This window comes from Falco rusticolus, chromosome 7 (genome assembly GCF_015220075.1).
Source record: "Falco rusticolus isolate bFalRus1 chromosome 7, bFalRus1.pri, whole genome shotgun sequence".
In the NCBI taxonomy this organism is placed as follows: domain Eukaryota; kingdom Metazoa; phylum Chordata; class Aves; order Falconiformes; family Falconidae; genus Falco; species Falco rusticolus.
The window spans coordinates 64110813-64127408 of NC_051193.1; the positions used below are offsets into that span (position 1 = coordinate 64110813).

The 16596-nt window shown below is 60.6% G+C and overlaps 1 protein-coding gene across 1 annotated transcript; it reads left to right on the forward strand.

Moving 5' to 3' along the window:
• Positions 1 to 9051: 9051 nt before the first annotated feature.
• On the forward strand, positions 9052 to 11784 carry FOS (Fos proto-oncogene, AP-1 transcription factor subunit). Its single transcript, XM_037395651.1, has 4 exons — positions 9052 to 9357; positions 9784 to 10029; positions 10154 to 10261; positions 10380 to 11784. Exons 1-4 carry the CDS (start codon positions 9217 to 9219, stop codon positions 10986 to 10988), a joined length of 1104 nt encoding a protein of 367 aa, XP_037251548.1. The 5' UTR covers positions 9052 to 9216; the 3' UTR covers positions 10989 to 11784.
• The last annotated feature ends 4812 nt before the right edge of the window (positions 11785 to 16596 follow it).

Consider the following 16596-nt stretch of genomic DNA (forward strand, 5'->3'; position numbering starts at 1 on the left):
TTGGTGTGAAACATGGAGGAGAAACCATCCCCCTTACCACAGCTATGAGCTGCCTGGACAAGATGCATCTCAGATGGAAATGGGGCACCACTAATCCCCCACCGTGTGCCAGGCATCAGCAGCAGGAGCTGCCTGGGGCAAGGGCTGTGGGAGGGTGCAGGTCCCGGTGGGACATCCTCCCTGCTGGCCTCGGCCACTCTGGCAGGCGACTTTGGACGTGCTCTGCATTGCAGCTGGCCAGACCCCAGGCACGCTCCCCGCCTTTGGTCACCTACCCACACTTTCCCACGCTGTCGACGGTCCCTGGGTGCAGGTGACCGGGCACCTGCGGCATGCGGGGAGCTGCCATGACCATGCAGAAGGCCTTTTCTCATGCCTGGTGATTACCTTCCTAAACACCGGCACTTCAGGCTTGCCCTTGAGAAGCAAACACTAATTTCAGCCGCACCCTTTCCTGCCCTGGGGCTGCAGGGCGAGGGTATCCTCAATGTACACTGTGTTCACTGACAGGGGTGTGGGACAGGAACCAGCCCTCGTAAAATCGCCTGGATTGAACCTGCTGCCCTCAGCCTGCCAAACCAAACAGAGCTGATGTAAAGCTAACAGCAATGACAACAGCCTGGCTGCTGGCAAGGGTTGGGCAAGCAGCTGGTTTCCAGTTTGCTGGCCTCAGCAGATGGCGGCGGCAGCAGGAACAGGCGCTGGGAGTTCCCACCCCGCAGGCACCGACGCAGTGGCCGAGGCGGCCGGGGTGGCCCCAAGGTTCCCTCCTCTCCCATCTGCTAGCGGCATTTGTGCAACCCCCGGTGCGAAGACAGTCTTTGGGGTTCCAGGGGAACCCCCGGGCTGCTGTGACCCACCCACCCGGCCCTGGCACTGGAAGAAATGCCCATGGGTGGGTCCCCCCGGTGGGTCCCCCCCCAGCCAGGTCTCCTCGCCAGGCGTCGCACCTAGGAGAGCTGCAGGGTGGGAAGCTGATGTCAGAGGCAGAGACACCTGGAGCACACCTGAAGGCTGGCAGACAGGGAGGAGGCACAGTGCTGGGAGCAGGGCTCTTGGCATCAGCTCGTGCTGCCCAGGTACACAGGGAGGAATGTTTGGTCTGTCTGGCACCGCTGTGCGGTCTGCGGGGCTGTTTTGGCAGAGCGGGCTTTGCTGAGAATGCTGCTGTGAGGGGAGGGGCGGACCCGGCTGCTCTTCAAAAGACGGACCAGAAAACACTGCAACAACTGTGGTTCACTTTGCAGTTTCTTTCCTTTTTGTTCCAGCGCCGCGTCTCTGAGGTCTGATGCACACGTACTTCACACCCCTGCCCCGTGCAGCACCCCAGATGGCGAGCACTGGAGACCCACACGTGCTGCGGGTGCTCGGCCCACACCTGCAGCGGGGCACAAGCTCAACGCCTGCTCCTCTCAGAGCAGTGCCTGCAGGGCGGCCTCTGCAGCCATCCATCTGTCCATCCATCCATCCGGCCATTTGTCCATCCGTTTGTCCAGCCATCCATCCGTCCGCTCGTCCATCCGTCCGTTCGTTTGTCCGCCTACCCATCCCTCCCTGCCCTGGGCTCACCACTGCTGGTCAGGCCCCCCAGTGCAGCAGCCGCACAACTCACCTGGGTTAAAAATAAATCCTGCTTTTCAGCAGCCTTATTTTTAACCCTGAGCCCGTTTCCCTCCTCAGGTTACCCAGCCCCTGCCCCCCCGCCCTCAGCTGGGGCTGCCGGCCGCAGGCTCCGCTGCCAGCCCACGCCACAGACTGCGGCCTGCCCGTGGGAGCTCCCCGTGGCCAGACGCGTGGGCTGCGGGGTCCCCAGGCCGAGGGGCTCCCCCGAGCCGGGCGGAGGGGCGGGCCGGGCAGGGGTGCCCCGACGGCGGGGCCGTAGGAAGCCGGGAGGTGCCGGAGCCGCCGCCGGCCCCCGCGCCAGGCCCCCGACCGCCGCCGCCGCCGCCTCCCAAACAAACAACAGCCGCTCCCGCTGCCGTGGCGACAGAGCCCCACCCTCCGCCGCTGCCATGGCGACGTGGCCCCGCCCCTCCCGCCGCGGCTGACGCCGCCGCCTGCGTCGCCCGCGAGCTCCGGCGGGGAGAGGAGGGAGGGGGAGAACGATGACGTTGCCGGCCCGTTTCTATGGAAACCACGCACTAACGTCAACAGGTTTGTGTGTTTTCAACGTTCCGCCGTCTCCCGGGCAACGTCAGGCGGTCGCCCCGGCCCCAGCAACAGCGCCGCGATTCGCCGGGAGGGGCGGGGGGCGGGGCCGGCGCGGCGGCGGGGCCGCCCCCTCGGCGCGGCGGGGTCGGGGCGGCGGGCACAGGCCCGGGGCGCTGCGGCGGGTGTCCGGGCCGGGGGCACGGCGGCCCCGGGGGGCGCCCAGCCGGGGGCGGTGGGGGCTGTGTCACTGGCCCCACGGCCCGCCCGCCTGCCCCCCACGGCGGCCCGAGGGGGCGAGCGGGGCCCGGCGGGAGCCGGAGGGGTGCCGGAGGCCTCAGCAAGCACCTCAGCACCGCGGTGGGCAGCGCGGGTGGGCCGGGGGTCCCGGGCAGCCCTGCCGCCGGGCAGGACGGAGGCGCAGGCCCCAGGAGAGCGGTGTGCGCCGTGGGAGGCCAAGCACCGTCCGTGCCCAGCCCCGCGTTTCAGCTGCTGGAGCCCAAACCCACAGCTCCATCCTCTGCTTTCCCACCCGGGCCGGGCCGCTGCCTCCAGCCCCCGGGAGCCGCGGGGTTTGCCTGCGGAAGGCAGGTGGGAATCCCAGCTGACAGGACCCGTGGCGGGCTGGCTGGGGCCTTGTGCTGGAGCACAGGCTGCAGTGTCTCCCCGCTGGTGTGGGCCCACACCGGCGCTGGCACACTGGTGCCCAGGGAGCCCGGCAGGGCCGAGGGGTATGTCGCACTGGCGGGGGGTGCCAGATTTGCAGCATGCTGAGCTCCGCTGGGACCCTAAACCAGGCCCGGAGAAGGCGAGTTACCCTGTCCCTGCCGGCCTGACAGTTGTGCCCTGGCAGCACCCGGGCCCTCCATATGCTGTCACACTCAGGACCACTGTGCCTCTTCTGGGGGAGCACCTACTTGTGTTTCCAGGCCTGTACTCTCTGGCCTGTTTACATTTCTGTCTGACCTCGACAGGGAGGGAAGTGGTCGATCTCTTCGGGTGGTGGTGTGGGCCTGGATAAGGGCAAGTGCTTTCCTCTACTTGGAATGAACTGAGGGCTGGTAGCAGTGAGCAACAGAGACTGTCCTCCAGACCCCGTTCACCGTGCAGAGAGGGAGCAGAGCACCCCAGGTGATCTGCAAGTCTCGTACTCCTAGGTCTCTCTGTGCAAGGGCATGCTTAGCTCTTGGTGAAGTTGCACAGATACTTAGGGATGAGTTAACACCAAAGATGTTTCCTCCTCCCAGCAGTTCCCCCCAGCCAAACCAAATTGCTTGGCAGATCTGGATCCTTGGGGAGGATCAAAGCCTTGGGGCTGGGCTGGCAGCGCTCCATGCTGTTTACATGTATGTATATTCATGGCACTGTTAACCCCAGACTATTTAATAATACTGAATTTTGTATTTATTACATTTCTTAAATACCATCTATGGAACCTCAGTTTCCTGGGGTATTCCCAGTGTTTGTTCCTAGGTCAGAAAAGGCCGACTCTCTGCGTAGCCATGCCTCATCACTTACTCCCTTGCTGTGCTACTGGGGTTTCTATTCCTGCAGTGGCAGTGTCTTTCCACAGAGCCGACAGCTTCCTTCAGCTCTGCCTTGTGTGCAGTCTGACTGTCCAGCCAGAGGTACAGCTCAGCCTGAGCAGGGAGCAAACACTTTGCTTTCAAATCTTGCCATTGCCTTTTAGAAGCAGCAACTGAATGTGACTCCCTCCAGGCCAGGGTGGGCCAAGTCTCTGTGAGTCCCTGCAACTGCCCCATCACTACAAGACACTTTGCTTGTGTTAATGGCTGTCCTCCAGAGCAACCCACTTAAGTGCTGGTCTGTGACACCGAATGGTACAGGAGGAAGGTGATCTGGAGACTACCTCCAGTGAAGCAGGGCTGTCTCTCTAGGTTGTAGCAAAGCCTTAGGCTGTCCTCTTCCCTCCCAGGCTATCTTCAGCTTTGTGATCCTTTGTTTGTCCTGAGTCCCTTTGAGCTGTTCCCCGGAGCACTCCCCAGTCACAACAACTAGAGAGTTGCTTTCTGTCCCAAGCCAAACAATCTTTAACATCCTGTCCCCTCCCTTCAGTTTGGCTGCTTTGTTCTCTGCCCGCAAGAAAATCTCCTTAGCTAAGCACAGTGGCCTTTTCCTCCTTCAGCTCAGCGCTTCCTCCTCTGCTACCCTTGGCCCACTTTCTTCAAGAGCCACCACACCAATGGAGGAGTGGGACCCCTTTACCCAGACCCCAGCCCATGGCATAAGCATTGCTGCGGCTGCTTGGACCCACAGAGAAGAGGCTGCTTGAGCAATGGGACCATCCAGCTGCCACCTACAGAAAGCTCTTGGACACAGTGAGACGCCCAAACTTTCTCTTGCTTATGTGTGGGTTTATTGCAGGCTCCTTGTGGGGTTCCACTGAGGAAAGCACAGCTGTACTTGCCTCATTGGGATCTTGTTTGATTATCAGAAAAGACCTGCATCAGCCTGTCACGGGGTCTGAACATGCTGCCTCTCACCCAGTGCAAACTTCTTGCCTTTCATTTCTGGGACTTCACTTCTAAAACATTGAGCGGTTCTACAAATGCGCAGGTCGTTTTGTTTCAGGTGTTCTCTCCTCCTGGCTGGGCAGTGCCCTGGGGTTATAACCTGAGCATGCACAACGCCCTGGGATGGGCCTATGGCCCTGGAGCCGGTGGGGAGATAAGAGGCCAGCTTGGCCATGGTGCCCCAGCTCTGTCGCACCGCTGCAGCGCACGAAGGGATGGTACTGGCAGTGGCAGGAGCTGCGGCTGGAGAACTTTGTGCTTGAATTGCTCTGGGTTATGAACCCTCGCTCGTGGGGCGATGGCTGCCAGCCCAGCCCCAGGGCGGTGGGGTGCGGAGGAAGCGCCGCGATGGGTGACGCCGCCTTTTGGACCTGCTGGCTGTGAGCGGTGTGTGGTTTCATTAGTGTGCGGAGCGAGGTCCAGCCATGCCTGGTGAGCCAGCATCCCCCACGGTGCAGGCAAAAGCAGGAGGCAGAGTGGCGAGAATGGGTGGGAGGGCTCGACAGCGTCATCTACAGTAATTGGCGGCCCGTGGCATGCGGTGGCACGACCACGAGATGCCAGGATGTCTCCACTCGCAGTGTTTATTCTTTAGGATGTCCCTGTCACACACCCAGCTGCTGTGATTATTAATTACTATTTATACTTTGCTTTGGGTATGCACTGCATTTTAAATGCCAGCAGAGGTGGGAACCTTGCCCTCCTGGAGGCTCCCAGGCTAGGTGGGAGGCGATAGCTGCAGCGTGTCTTGGGGGGAGCTCAGCCCCCCCCGGATAATGTGCTATGGGCCCTTCCTCCACCCCCTGCTCCTTGGCCACATCAAGAGAGGGGGGCAGGCCCCCACCACTGGTTTATCAGCCCCCTTTCCTGCTTTTCCATCCTGTTTGCTCCTGAGCCCTGCAGCCCCAGCCCGGATCCGCAAACTTGCCTGGCACCAGGCAGACAGAGCGGGGTCCCTTGCGCCATGCTGGGAGCACATGCAGCAGGGGACACCGCGAACAGCCGGTGTCCAGGGGCAGCTGCACTAATAGGAACCTGCCCATGAAATCTGTACTGCAACGGGTGTTTGGGCTATTGCACGGATCCTCTGATGGTATGGGCAGGGTGCTTGGCCAAGCAGTGATGGCTTCTCAGTGCAGAGGGGTGTTTTACAACGAGGAGCAATTTTTTGGTGCCCACAGCAGTATCCCCTGCGTGCCAGCCCTGCTGCTGGACTCTGCCCCCCAGGTCTCCTTCCCACCCACTCCAGCAGCCCTGGGTTAGCTGGAGGCAGACATCTGTCACAGTGCGTGCCCGGAGAGGGAACATGGAACCACACTGTGGTCCATGCCACTGACAGAGGTGGGTCAGGGCTGTCACGCAGCTGCCAAAGGGCCATGCTGCTGGCATGAACTTTTTCCTGGTGAGTGGCCAAATTTAAGCACAACCATCTCCTGGCCCCAAAGCAGGTTTTGGCTGTGCGGGTTGCACTGACCCATATGCCTCAGGTGCTGTTCTGCTGTGGTTTTCCAAGCCCAGGCTCAGTCGCAAGCCCAGCTGTAGGAGGGGTGTGAAAACAGGGCCAAGTTCCCATGCTGCATTCTGGGGCCAGGGAGCTCGCTGCTCCCTCCTCAGCCTGGGAGCTCCAAGCTTCCCCATCTCCCTGCTTGGCGGGAGGAAAAGCTGGGGCCAGGCAGGTGGAGGGGTCCCGTTTGTACCCACGACAAGTTCCTCGCTGCATGCATGCTGTCCTTCTGCCCTGCCAGCACCCTTGTGATGCCCAAGCAGTACAGTGTCCGTGGCCTCCTCTGGCCTTCCCAGAGGAAGAGCCATCTCTGCTGGTAGTGGCCAGCAGCCACCTCCTCGCCAGCCCAGGGCCCAGCCATGCCATGGTCTTGTCTGGAGCTCAGGAATGGGTCATGCTGGGATGGGGGACCCCTACGCCTGGGCTGGGGGGAATCCCAGTCCCTATGGTGGCGCATCCCTACAGCTGAGGCCCAGCCAAGCACTGCCAGAGCCCAGTGAAACCCTGCTGGCCCAGGCTGTACAGCTTTAATAGTGTTGCAGCGCTCAGTGGACTCGTGGTCCGTTCCTCAGATCATGCTATTTTGCAAGGGCCAAACACCTCTGCCTGTTCCTGGCTGGTGAGGGGGGCAAGGAGCCTTCATCAGGCTCTGGTGGCATGCTGGCAAGGGCAACCCCGTCACCTGGGCAGGAGGTTTTGAGCTCTGAGTGTGTTTTGTCCCTGTGGTACTGCTTACTTCCTTTTTTTATTCTCACACACACTGCGGTAAAACGTGTGCACCCCGTGTTTGGAGGAAACAACAAACCCACGTCATGTGTTTTCGCTTTCAGTGTTTCCTTGCCTCCACGTGTTAGAAATGTGCAGTGTCCATGCACTTTCCATTTGGTACAGAGCGTGCTCGGTCACCAGTGGAGATGGCAACAAATGGTTTGCATGGGTGCCAGAAAAATATATTCAGCTTTGGTGAAGGGGATCCCCCTCCTTGATTTCGAGACACTTCTTTCGGAGTGGGTGTGTGTGTGGCAGTTTGGCTAGAGGAGCCCTGGGGCAGTTTGTAGATGGCAGCAGGGCTAAGCAGGGATTTTCTGAAATGAGCCTGGAAAATGTCTGGGACTTGAAGCTGTGTTGGAGGCTCTCGCCCATGCTGGGCACCAGTGCATCAACCCAGCGGCCGCAGAGGTTCAGCCGCTGGCAGGGACAGCAGGGTCGTGGCTTTGCTAATTTGCTGGCACGTCCCTTCCCTTCCCCCGGCAAAGCTGAGTGACCTCCAAAGAGACCGCTGCTTGCCCCACTGCTTCGGCAGGCAGCACGGGGGAATGCTGGCCGGGGGATGCTGGCTGGGGAGGGCAGCCCCGGGCAAGCCCGGGCTCTGGGGTGCCCTGCCAGGGGCTAGCCCACGGGCTGGCTCCGAGCTGGCGAGAGGCAGCGCTGGCCCCCGCGGGTCCTTCCCGGGGAGCGGTGCAGGCCGTGAGCTGCGGCAGTCCTTGGCTGTCCCCTCCGCTCTGACGGGCAGCTCAGAAATAGCAGCTGGCCCAGTTCTCCCGCCCCCGTGGCCCAGATCTCTAAGAACAGAGGCTGCTCGCACAGCAACAGCAACAGCAGCAGCATCAGGCGCTGCATTTAGCCCATGAGCTCAAACAGCGGGAGAGGGTGCCAGCAGGATCCCAGCCTGGCTGGGTGACGCTCCTGCTTGGAGACTGCGCTGCAGGCTCTGTTTGTTGCTGTAAACACGCTCGCTGCTGCAGCTTCCCTGTTACTATCTATAGCCCGATCTCTTGGCTCCCGTGCAAGGCGAGTCTGCGGTCTGGCTCCCAGCTTAGCCTGACCTGAGCCAGGGCTGCCTGACATCCCCGTCGTGGGTGGGTGTCTCCGGGCTTCGCTGCAACAAGGATCAAAACAAAACCCAAACTGGAGGAAAGGACGAGCCTCACCCCTCGTTCCTCGCCGGTGGTTTCCCGGTGGCCCCCTGCCCGTGCCCTTGGTGGGTGTCCCAGCGCCCGCGAGGGCTGCTCCCAAGCTCTCCCAACCTTCCTGGGGGGCTGCGGCCCCCCCAGGCTGCCCTGGCAGGGCTTCCCGGTGCCGTTACCCTCGCTCTCGCCGATTACTCTGTGTATACAACAGACAAGTAAATAGTGCCGCATGAGCGTAACGCGTTCCGCGCTGCAGGGAAGGGGGGAGCTCGGGCTCCCCGCACGCAGGGCGCGCCGCGGCCCCGTGCCCCGCCACGGCCAGACCCCGCTTCGTGCTGGGGACGGGGCTTCACACCCCGCGGGGCCCGGCCCCCGGCCCGGCCTCGCCGCCTCCCTCGCAGCTCCTGGCTCCGCCGCGGGGGCTGCGCGGGGGCTCCCGCCGAGCCGCGGTGCCGCCGCCCCCTCCCCCGCCCCACGCACCCCGGGACGGGGGTCAGCTGCGGCGGGACGGCGCCCACGGGGCCCCCGGCGGGGTCTCGCCGCGCGTGGGGAGGGGGAGGGGCCGCCGCGTCCCGGCCCGGCCCGGCCCGCGCACCGCCCGCCGCACTTGGCTGCAGCCTGGAGCGCTTCCCGTCAGTCACGCCCCCTCGCACAGGATGTATCCCATATAAGGATATCTGCGTCAGTGGGTTCCCGAGCCCGGCCGTACCACTGCGCGCGGGGGGGGGAACCCCGCCGGCGCTCCCCCGCCGCGCCGCCCGCGGGGCTCCTCCCGCCCGGCGGCCGCCTCCCGCCCCTCGCCGCGGTTCCTCTCGCCGGGAGGCGGGGGCGGGCGGCTCGCGGAGCGGCCTCGGGGGCGGTGTCGGGCGGGCGCGGGGCGGGCGGCCCCACCCGCGGGCACGGGTGGCGCGTCCCCAGTGACGTCGGCGGGAGGGTATAAAACGGAGGCGCCGCGCGGTACTCCAGCAGCAGAGGCAGCCCCGGCAGCGGAGCGGAGAGACGCGCGGCGCGGACCGGACAGAGGGACGCACGCAGCCGGCCCCCTCTTCGCCTGCTCCCCACGAGCGCTCCGCCACCGCCGCATCGCCCCGCACCGCCGGCTTGCGCATATTGAGCCGACATGATGTACCAGGGCTTCGCCGGAGAGTACGAGGCGCCCTCCTCCCGCTGCAGCAGCGCTTCCCCGGCCGGGGACAGCCTCACCTACTACCCTTCCCCGGCCGACTCCTTCTCCAGCATGGGCTCGCCCGTCAACCCGCAGGTGAGGCGCCGGGTACGCCGGCTGCGCCCTCGCCGCGGGGCGGGAGGGGACGGGTTGGGGTGGGACGGGAGCGGGCCGCGCGGTGCCCGCGGGGGGACGGGCAGGCCCCCGGCGGGCTGCCCCGGGTCGGGGGCTGGGCGGGGGGAGCGGCCCCAGTGCCGCGGCGGGGAGGGCGGGAGGAGCCGTGGCCCGGGCCGCGCTCTGCGGCGGGTGTGTAAAGCGGCTTCATTGATAAAACGCGAGTTCATTGAGGAGACTCCGGAGCAGCGTCTGCGTCAGCGCGGACGTCAGAGATATTTATAACAGGCCGCTCTCGTGCGGAGCCGGCGCTGGCAGCGCGGCGCCGTGGCCGGCGCGGCCCCGGGGGCGGCGGGGAGCGGTACGGGCGCCCCGCTGACGGCAGCCCCCCCTTCCTCTGTCCCGCAGGACTTCTGCACCGACCTGGCCGTCTCCAGCGCCAGCTTCGTGCCCACGGTGACTGCCATCTCCAGCAGCCCCGACCTGCAGTGGCTGGTGCAGCCCGCCCTCATCTCCTCGGTGGCCCCCTCCCAGGGCCGCGGGCACCCCTACGGCGTGTCGGCGCCCGCCCCCGCCGCCTACTCCCGCCCCGCAGTGCTGAAGGCGCCGGGCGGCCGTGGGCAAAGCATCGGTCGCAGGGGCAAAGTCGAGCAGGTGAGCGGCAGGACCGGGGTTGGGGGGGGGGGGGAGGGATATGGGGGGGATGCGGCCGGTGGGCTGCCCCGGCCGGGGGTCACCGGGCTGGCAGCGGGACTGAGCGGCCTCTCTCTGCCCACAGCTGTCACCGGAGGAGGAGGAGAAGAGAAGGATCCGCCGGGAAAGGAACAAGATGGCAGCGGCCAAGTGCCGCAACCGGCGGCGGGAGCTCACCGACACGCTGCAGGCGGTAAGTGCCGCCCGGCAGGCAGGGCGGGGGTGTGTGTGGGGGGTGGCAGGAGGAGGGGGACACACACTCCAGCTGGGGGTGATGCCGGCCTTGGCTGACAGCCTCGCTCCCTCTGCAGGAGACCGACCAGCTGGAGGAGGAGAAGTCTGCGCTGCAGGCGGAGATAGCTAACCTGCTGAAGGAGAAGGAGAAGCTGGAGTTCATCCTGGCGGCCCACCGGCCCGCCTGCAAGATGCCTGAGGAGCTGCGCTTCTCTGAGGAGCTGGCAGCTGCCACTGCGCTGGACCTGGGCACCCCCAGCCCCACCGTGGCTGAGGATGCTGCCTTTACCCTGCCACTGATGCCCGAGGCACCGCCGGCCGTGCTGCCCAAGGAGACTGGCAGCAGCGGGCTGGAGCTCAAGGCTGAGCCCTTCGATGAGCTGCTTTTCTCCACGGGGCCGCGGGAGGCCTCTCGCTCCGTGCCTGACATGGACCTGCCCGGGGCCTCCTCCTTCTATGCGTCGGACTGGGAGTCGCTGGCAGCTGGGCCCAGCAGTGAGCTGGAGCCCCTCTGCACCCCCGTGGTGACCTGCACCCCGTGCCCCAGCACCTACACCTCCACCTTCGTCTTCACCTACCCCGAGGCAGACGCCTTCCCCAGCTGCGCTGCTGCGCATCGGAAGGGCAGCAGCAGCAACGAGCCCTCATCTGACTCCCTCAGCTCCCCCACCCTCCTGGCCTTGTGAGGGGCTCCAGCATTGACTGACCTGTCGGGCCCCCTCCCCTGCCTGTGCACCCCCACGGACTCGCTGCTGTGCCCCATGGGGCTCCCCGGGCCTGGGGAGGGCCCCGCCACCGCCACCCCTGCCCCCCGTCTGGCCTGGTGCCCTGGGGCCTGGCAGAGCGCCCTGCGCCGAGGCATCGTACCTCTTCCAGAGATGTAGCAAATCGCATGGAGTTTGTCTCGTCCCCAATGGCCCATCCATGAGAGCTGGTAGTCTGTAGCATGTCCCACATGGCTGGGTAGGTGACTCCCTCCCCTCCTTAGTATCACTAGCATTAACTAATTAATCTCTTGGTTTTAAATGATTGGAATTTAACCTGGTGCTGGGTATCTTCAACTCGTATCTAGTGCAGCTGATTAACAATAACTACTGTGTTCCTGGCAATATCGTGTTCTGATGACTTAGCAATGACCCATCTTACATGGGGGGAAAGAGACTCTTTTATTTTCTAGTAGGTAGATAAATAGCTATATCCATGTACTGTAGTTCTACATTGATGTTCATTGTAACTTTACTGATCATGCATTGTTGAGGTGGTCTGAATGTTCTGACATAAGTTTTCCATGAAAACGTTTTTATTGTGTTTTTAATTTATTTATTAAGATGGATTCTCAGATATTTATATTTTTATTTTATTTTTTTCTACCTTGAGGTCTTTTTTGACATGTGGAAAGTGAATTTGGATGAAACTTAAGCATTGTTTGCTTATTATTGTTCAGAGACATTGTCAATAAAAGCATTTAAGTTGACTGCTGAAGCTGTCCTAGTGTTACCTTTTGCATTGCTTCCCTGGTGACCCTGAGGGGGTTCCCTGCTCTCTGATTTAGGCTGGCCTGTATCAACAGCAGGCTGGTGCTAGCTGCCTGAGGCACAGGGTGTGTTGGGGTGTGAATATTTAAATATTTAAGGCCAGACCTGTCCTTGCCCTGGTGTTACCAGGACTGGCTGTGGCTGTGCCCTTCCCACCCCTCCTGGTGGGCAAGCAGGGTCATTCCTCATGGCCTCCCCTATCTGCTCTGTCTGGATCTGCTCCCCTGTGTGTCACCTGGTGTGGCCTTTTGGTGACAAGCTGGAGCCCTCACTAGGAAGGAGGTAAAAAGGGCAGGTGAGTTCAGGGAGGCCACCTCCAGGCTGGGGCCCACCCAATGGCTCACATGTGCCTACCAGCCCAGCTTCCTCCTGGCTGGGGAGCAGAGGACATGCACCCTGGTGCTGGGTGCCCCTGGACTTGGTCTAGCACCTCTAAGAGGAGCTATAGCCCGTCTTCTTTTGGCCACAAGGGGAGAAGTGCGCCTGCACTTTCTTCTGACTTTGGGCTAAGTGGCATAAGGCAAATGGCTGACCCTTCCTTTGCCTCTCAGTTTCTATTAAAGCTGGTGGCCCAGTCCTTGAATGAGTTAGGGCAACCAGCCCACGTGCTCTGGGAACGTGCTCCTTCCCTGGGGTCTATGCAACATACCTTCTCTTGCCTGAGTCAGTTTAGAGGGGCTGCTACCCTCCATTATTCCTGCTGCTTGCCCACTGAAATGGGCTTCTCTGGCAGGACAGCAGCTGGGGCAGGTCACACCTGTGTGCAGAGCACTACTTTGCTCCTTCCCTAATGCTGGCACATGAAGAGTCCCACAAGAGTGGCTTTCACTGTTGAGAGCTCCTTCCTCAAGGTGGAGGCACAGACACCACCTGTGCTGGGTGTGTGTGTCCAGCTGAAGGCCACCTTGATGCAGCATTCTCAGGAAATCTCTGCAGGCTGGCATTCAGGGCTGGGTTTGTGTAACTCCACATTTCCTGGTCACTGCAGCCGGCTCTGCTTTCTTCACCCCTTCCCTAATCAGAACACGCACAGGATGTATCTCATCTCAGTAGCGTGTATTGCAGCTTCACAGCTTGCTCAACAAGGCTTGCTCTGTGCAAAAGCAAATATTACGTGTGCGGCTTACCGTCTTTCAACATTAAGCTGGAGGCAGCACTGACTCCAATTGCTACTGTGATGCCACCCACTGAGAGGCAACTACTTTCACACCGCCACTTGAGTTTGCAGGGGCAACACCCAGGCGCAGCAAGTGCACACTGACCCCTGAAGCAGTTGTCTAGGTGTAGCTGCACGAGAGTGAGACTTACATGACAAGTAACCCCGTGAAGTCAGTAAATCTGGAATCACAACATGCATTCTGCTGAAAGACCATCAGGTTCAGAGCTAGAGAACCCAGAGGTCTCAGAGAGCCCGCACACGCTGTTGAAATCACCAGACGTTCAGCAGAGGCAGAAAGGAGCCTCTAGCATCCCAAAATACCACACAGTCCCTTCAAAGTAGGTGGACTGATCCTGTCCTCATCATCTCTCATAATTACTGGAGAGGTTAAAACAAAATCTGAATTCTGATACACAGCAGTCCTGAAGCCTAGCTGAGGCTCTTCTTTCCAACAGCAGCGACAGCAAGTGCCAAGTGTGTCAGCTTTTGCATTTGTTACGCAATGATGTCAAACTCAGGGGTGGCACTACATGAGCCACCTTACGTTTAACCCCAAGCTCCAGCTCCACTCCTTGTCTTGCGATGCCTTGCCCCTCCCTGGACAATCCAAAATTCAGGATGTGCTACATAAAATGTATGGCATGTCATGAATGTGATTTATCTGCTTCCTAGTGTTTGAGAACTCTGTAGTAAAAGCTCACTTAAATCAGTGGGAAACTTGCCACTAACTTCAACAACAGAGCCATGAGAGGGAATAATGCAACAATCTCTGCTTGGATTACATGCATGTGCTTCAATTATAAGCTGTATCTGATACATCACACAGATACGGGCACAAAGCTTTGTGAAACAAAACAATGGAACGAGATAAGACAAGCAGGTAACGCTTGTGTTATTTCTGACGCCTCCTGTGCTCCTGATCCCGTTGAGGGCAGCAGTGTAATTAATTCTTAGAAATGAAACTGCAACGCGAGGAACGGTGGAATTTGTATTATGAATGACAAGGAGCAGGGCAGTAAGGCAACACGCAGAGCCTAAAACACGTTGCTAGCAGCCTACAGAAGGGTACAGGAGGGTGCTGGGGCTCCAGGGCTGCTCCAGCCCCCCCCAGGCGCGGCGGCCCCGCTCGCCCCTAGCCGCCAGCGCTCCTGCCCCGGGCCGCGGCGGGGCGGCCCCTCTCCCCGCAGCCTGCGGGCCGGGCGCGGGGCCCCGGGCGGCCCCCGCTGCCCCATACCTGAACCACCGCGGCGGTTCCCAGCGTCGGGCACGGCCCCAGCGCGACCCCGCGGGGCGCCCTCACGGAGCCGGGCGCGCGGCGGAGAGACCGCGAGCAGGGCTGAGGCGGGGTCTTCCCCGTGACCCCCGCGCCGGCCTAGGGGCCGGGCCCGCCCCGCCGCCACCGCCACTGTCACCGCTGCCCTCCCTCAGTGGCGGCCGCTGGGTCGACCGGGCCCCACTGCGCAGCCCCGGCGCAGGCCGCTGCGGGAGCCGCCTCATCCCGCCTCACGCCGCCGCCGGGCCGGGCCGAGCCGAGCCACTGCGCATGCGCGCCCGCCGCCTCGCCCCGCCCCGCCCCGCCCCGCCCCGCCGTGTTTACTGTTTGGTTGCCAGGGCGCCGCGCGGCGGGCGCGTCAGGGACGTGACGTTCCGCTCCCCGCGGAGGCGCTACGAGCCAACGCCATGACGCAAGTACTTCCGGCCGTGCCCATATATGGCATAAACGGCGGCGCCTCTTTCTTCCCCGCGGCGGGCGCTGGCCGGCGGCTCGCGCGTGCGGCTGGCCGGCGGAAGCTTCCAGAAGGGACGGGAGGTGGGCGGCCCGCGGGGGGAAGCGGTGCACGCGCGCGGGGGCCGTGGCCGTTGGCCTGGGCTTGTCCCGCGGGGAGGCACCGGGCTCCCGGCAGGTGGGCGCCCTCGGCGGGCTGAGGGGGCTCCCTGGGCGCCGGTACCCGCCCTCCGGTACCGCCCTCGCCGGCGGGGCTGAATCCCAGGCGGGTTTGCCGGTGCCAGCCTGTAGCTCCTGCTGGCCTTACCAGGGCCCCCCGAGCATGGCCTGTCTGCCTGCCTGTTCCCATGCTCGGCTCCTGGCTGGACCCGTGACGGTGGAAAAACAAAGGAGCTATAACTTAACGTTAAAAATTGGCATAATAATAATTAGCTTTTATTTCCATATGGAACTGGGTAAACGAAAATAATTACTGGGTTTTTTTTTACTGCGCTCGTGGTACAGGAATTACCCTGACTTCAGTATAGCAGGTGACCAGGCACCTGTATCCTTGAACACTTGTTCTGCCGGTTCTCTTGTTGTTTGTGTTGTTGTTACTTTGCCAATAAAGCTGACTCTTGCTTTCGGTCAAAATAGAACAGGATGCCTGCCAAAAAAAGTTCTCGGAGCCAGTGGACAGTCAAAAATAAATGAATTGTTCAGAGGAGATAAGGTTCTAGAAAAAAACCCCAACCCTAAATTAGTATTTTCTTCTGTGCTCACTGTAGAAGAACTTCAGAAGATTTCTGTGCTTGTGCACTTACTTTGTGAAGGATTTATCAGAGAGTATGCCTCAAGGTGAAGTGCCTGTAGAAAAGGTTATGAAACAAATAGCTAAAATAAAAAGCACTAAACAGTTGGACTGCATGATATTCATCCGAGAGATCTAAGAGAAGTCAAGATTTAAATAGCTGAGCTGCTTACTAATGATTTCGTTTAACATCACATTTAGAAGCGCTTTGATAACAGAATGGAAAGATTGTTAATATGCCAATTAAAAAAAAAAAAAAAGTGGGCTAGAAGAGTTCTGGGAGCTGCTGAGCAGTGAGCCTATTATCTGTACCTAGCAAGTTAATGAAAATAGTTTAAAAAAGGTGAACTCTAGTAGGTGTGGGGAGAAAATGGTACCAGGAGAGCTGGCAGAGCTTTTCTAAGGAGAGGTCCTGGCCTCATACCTTGTTTGGACTCTTCTGAGGAGTCGGGAAAACGTGGACAAGAGAGATTCAGCTGATGTCACGTACTTGGGTTTCTAAAAAGCATTCAACAAAATTTTCAGCAGAAGCAGCTATGGTATAAGAGAAGTTGTCAGGTGGGTAGATGACACTGGGTTAAAGACAGGTCACTGTAAAACAGGGCAAAGATGTTTACTTGGTGGAAGGAGTCAATATATGAAGTTCCACATGTTGAACTGAGCATCTGAATTGGAGCCTGTGGTCTGAGGGGAACTTTAGTAAAACATCACAATACAAAGAGAGTAGGTAATACAAGTTGGTGTACAGAAATGTGAAGTGTTTTAAATGACAGATGAACAATCCTGACTTAAGATACACAGAAACAGTCTAGAAGCAGTTTTATCACTTAGGAACAAGACCTTGGCATAATAACAGTTCTGTGAAAATCTCAGCTGAAGGCTTGGTAAATGAGCAAATCAAATGTTAGGCAGTAAGTAGGAAGAGCTAGAGAACAAAGCGGAGAGCATCGTTCCAGCACGGGGTAAACCCGCAGTGTGCCAGTGCTTTGAATGCCGTGTACAGTTCTGATCTTGCCTTCAGAAGGACACAGAGCACCATAAGAGGTGCAGAGAAGTACATGGGTGTTCTGAAGTGTGGAACAGC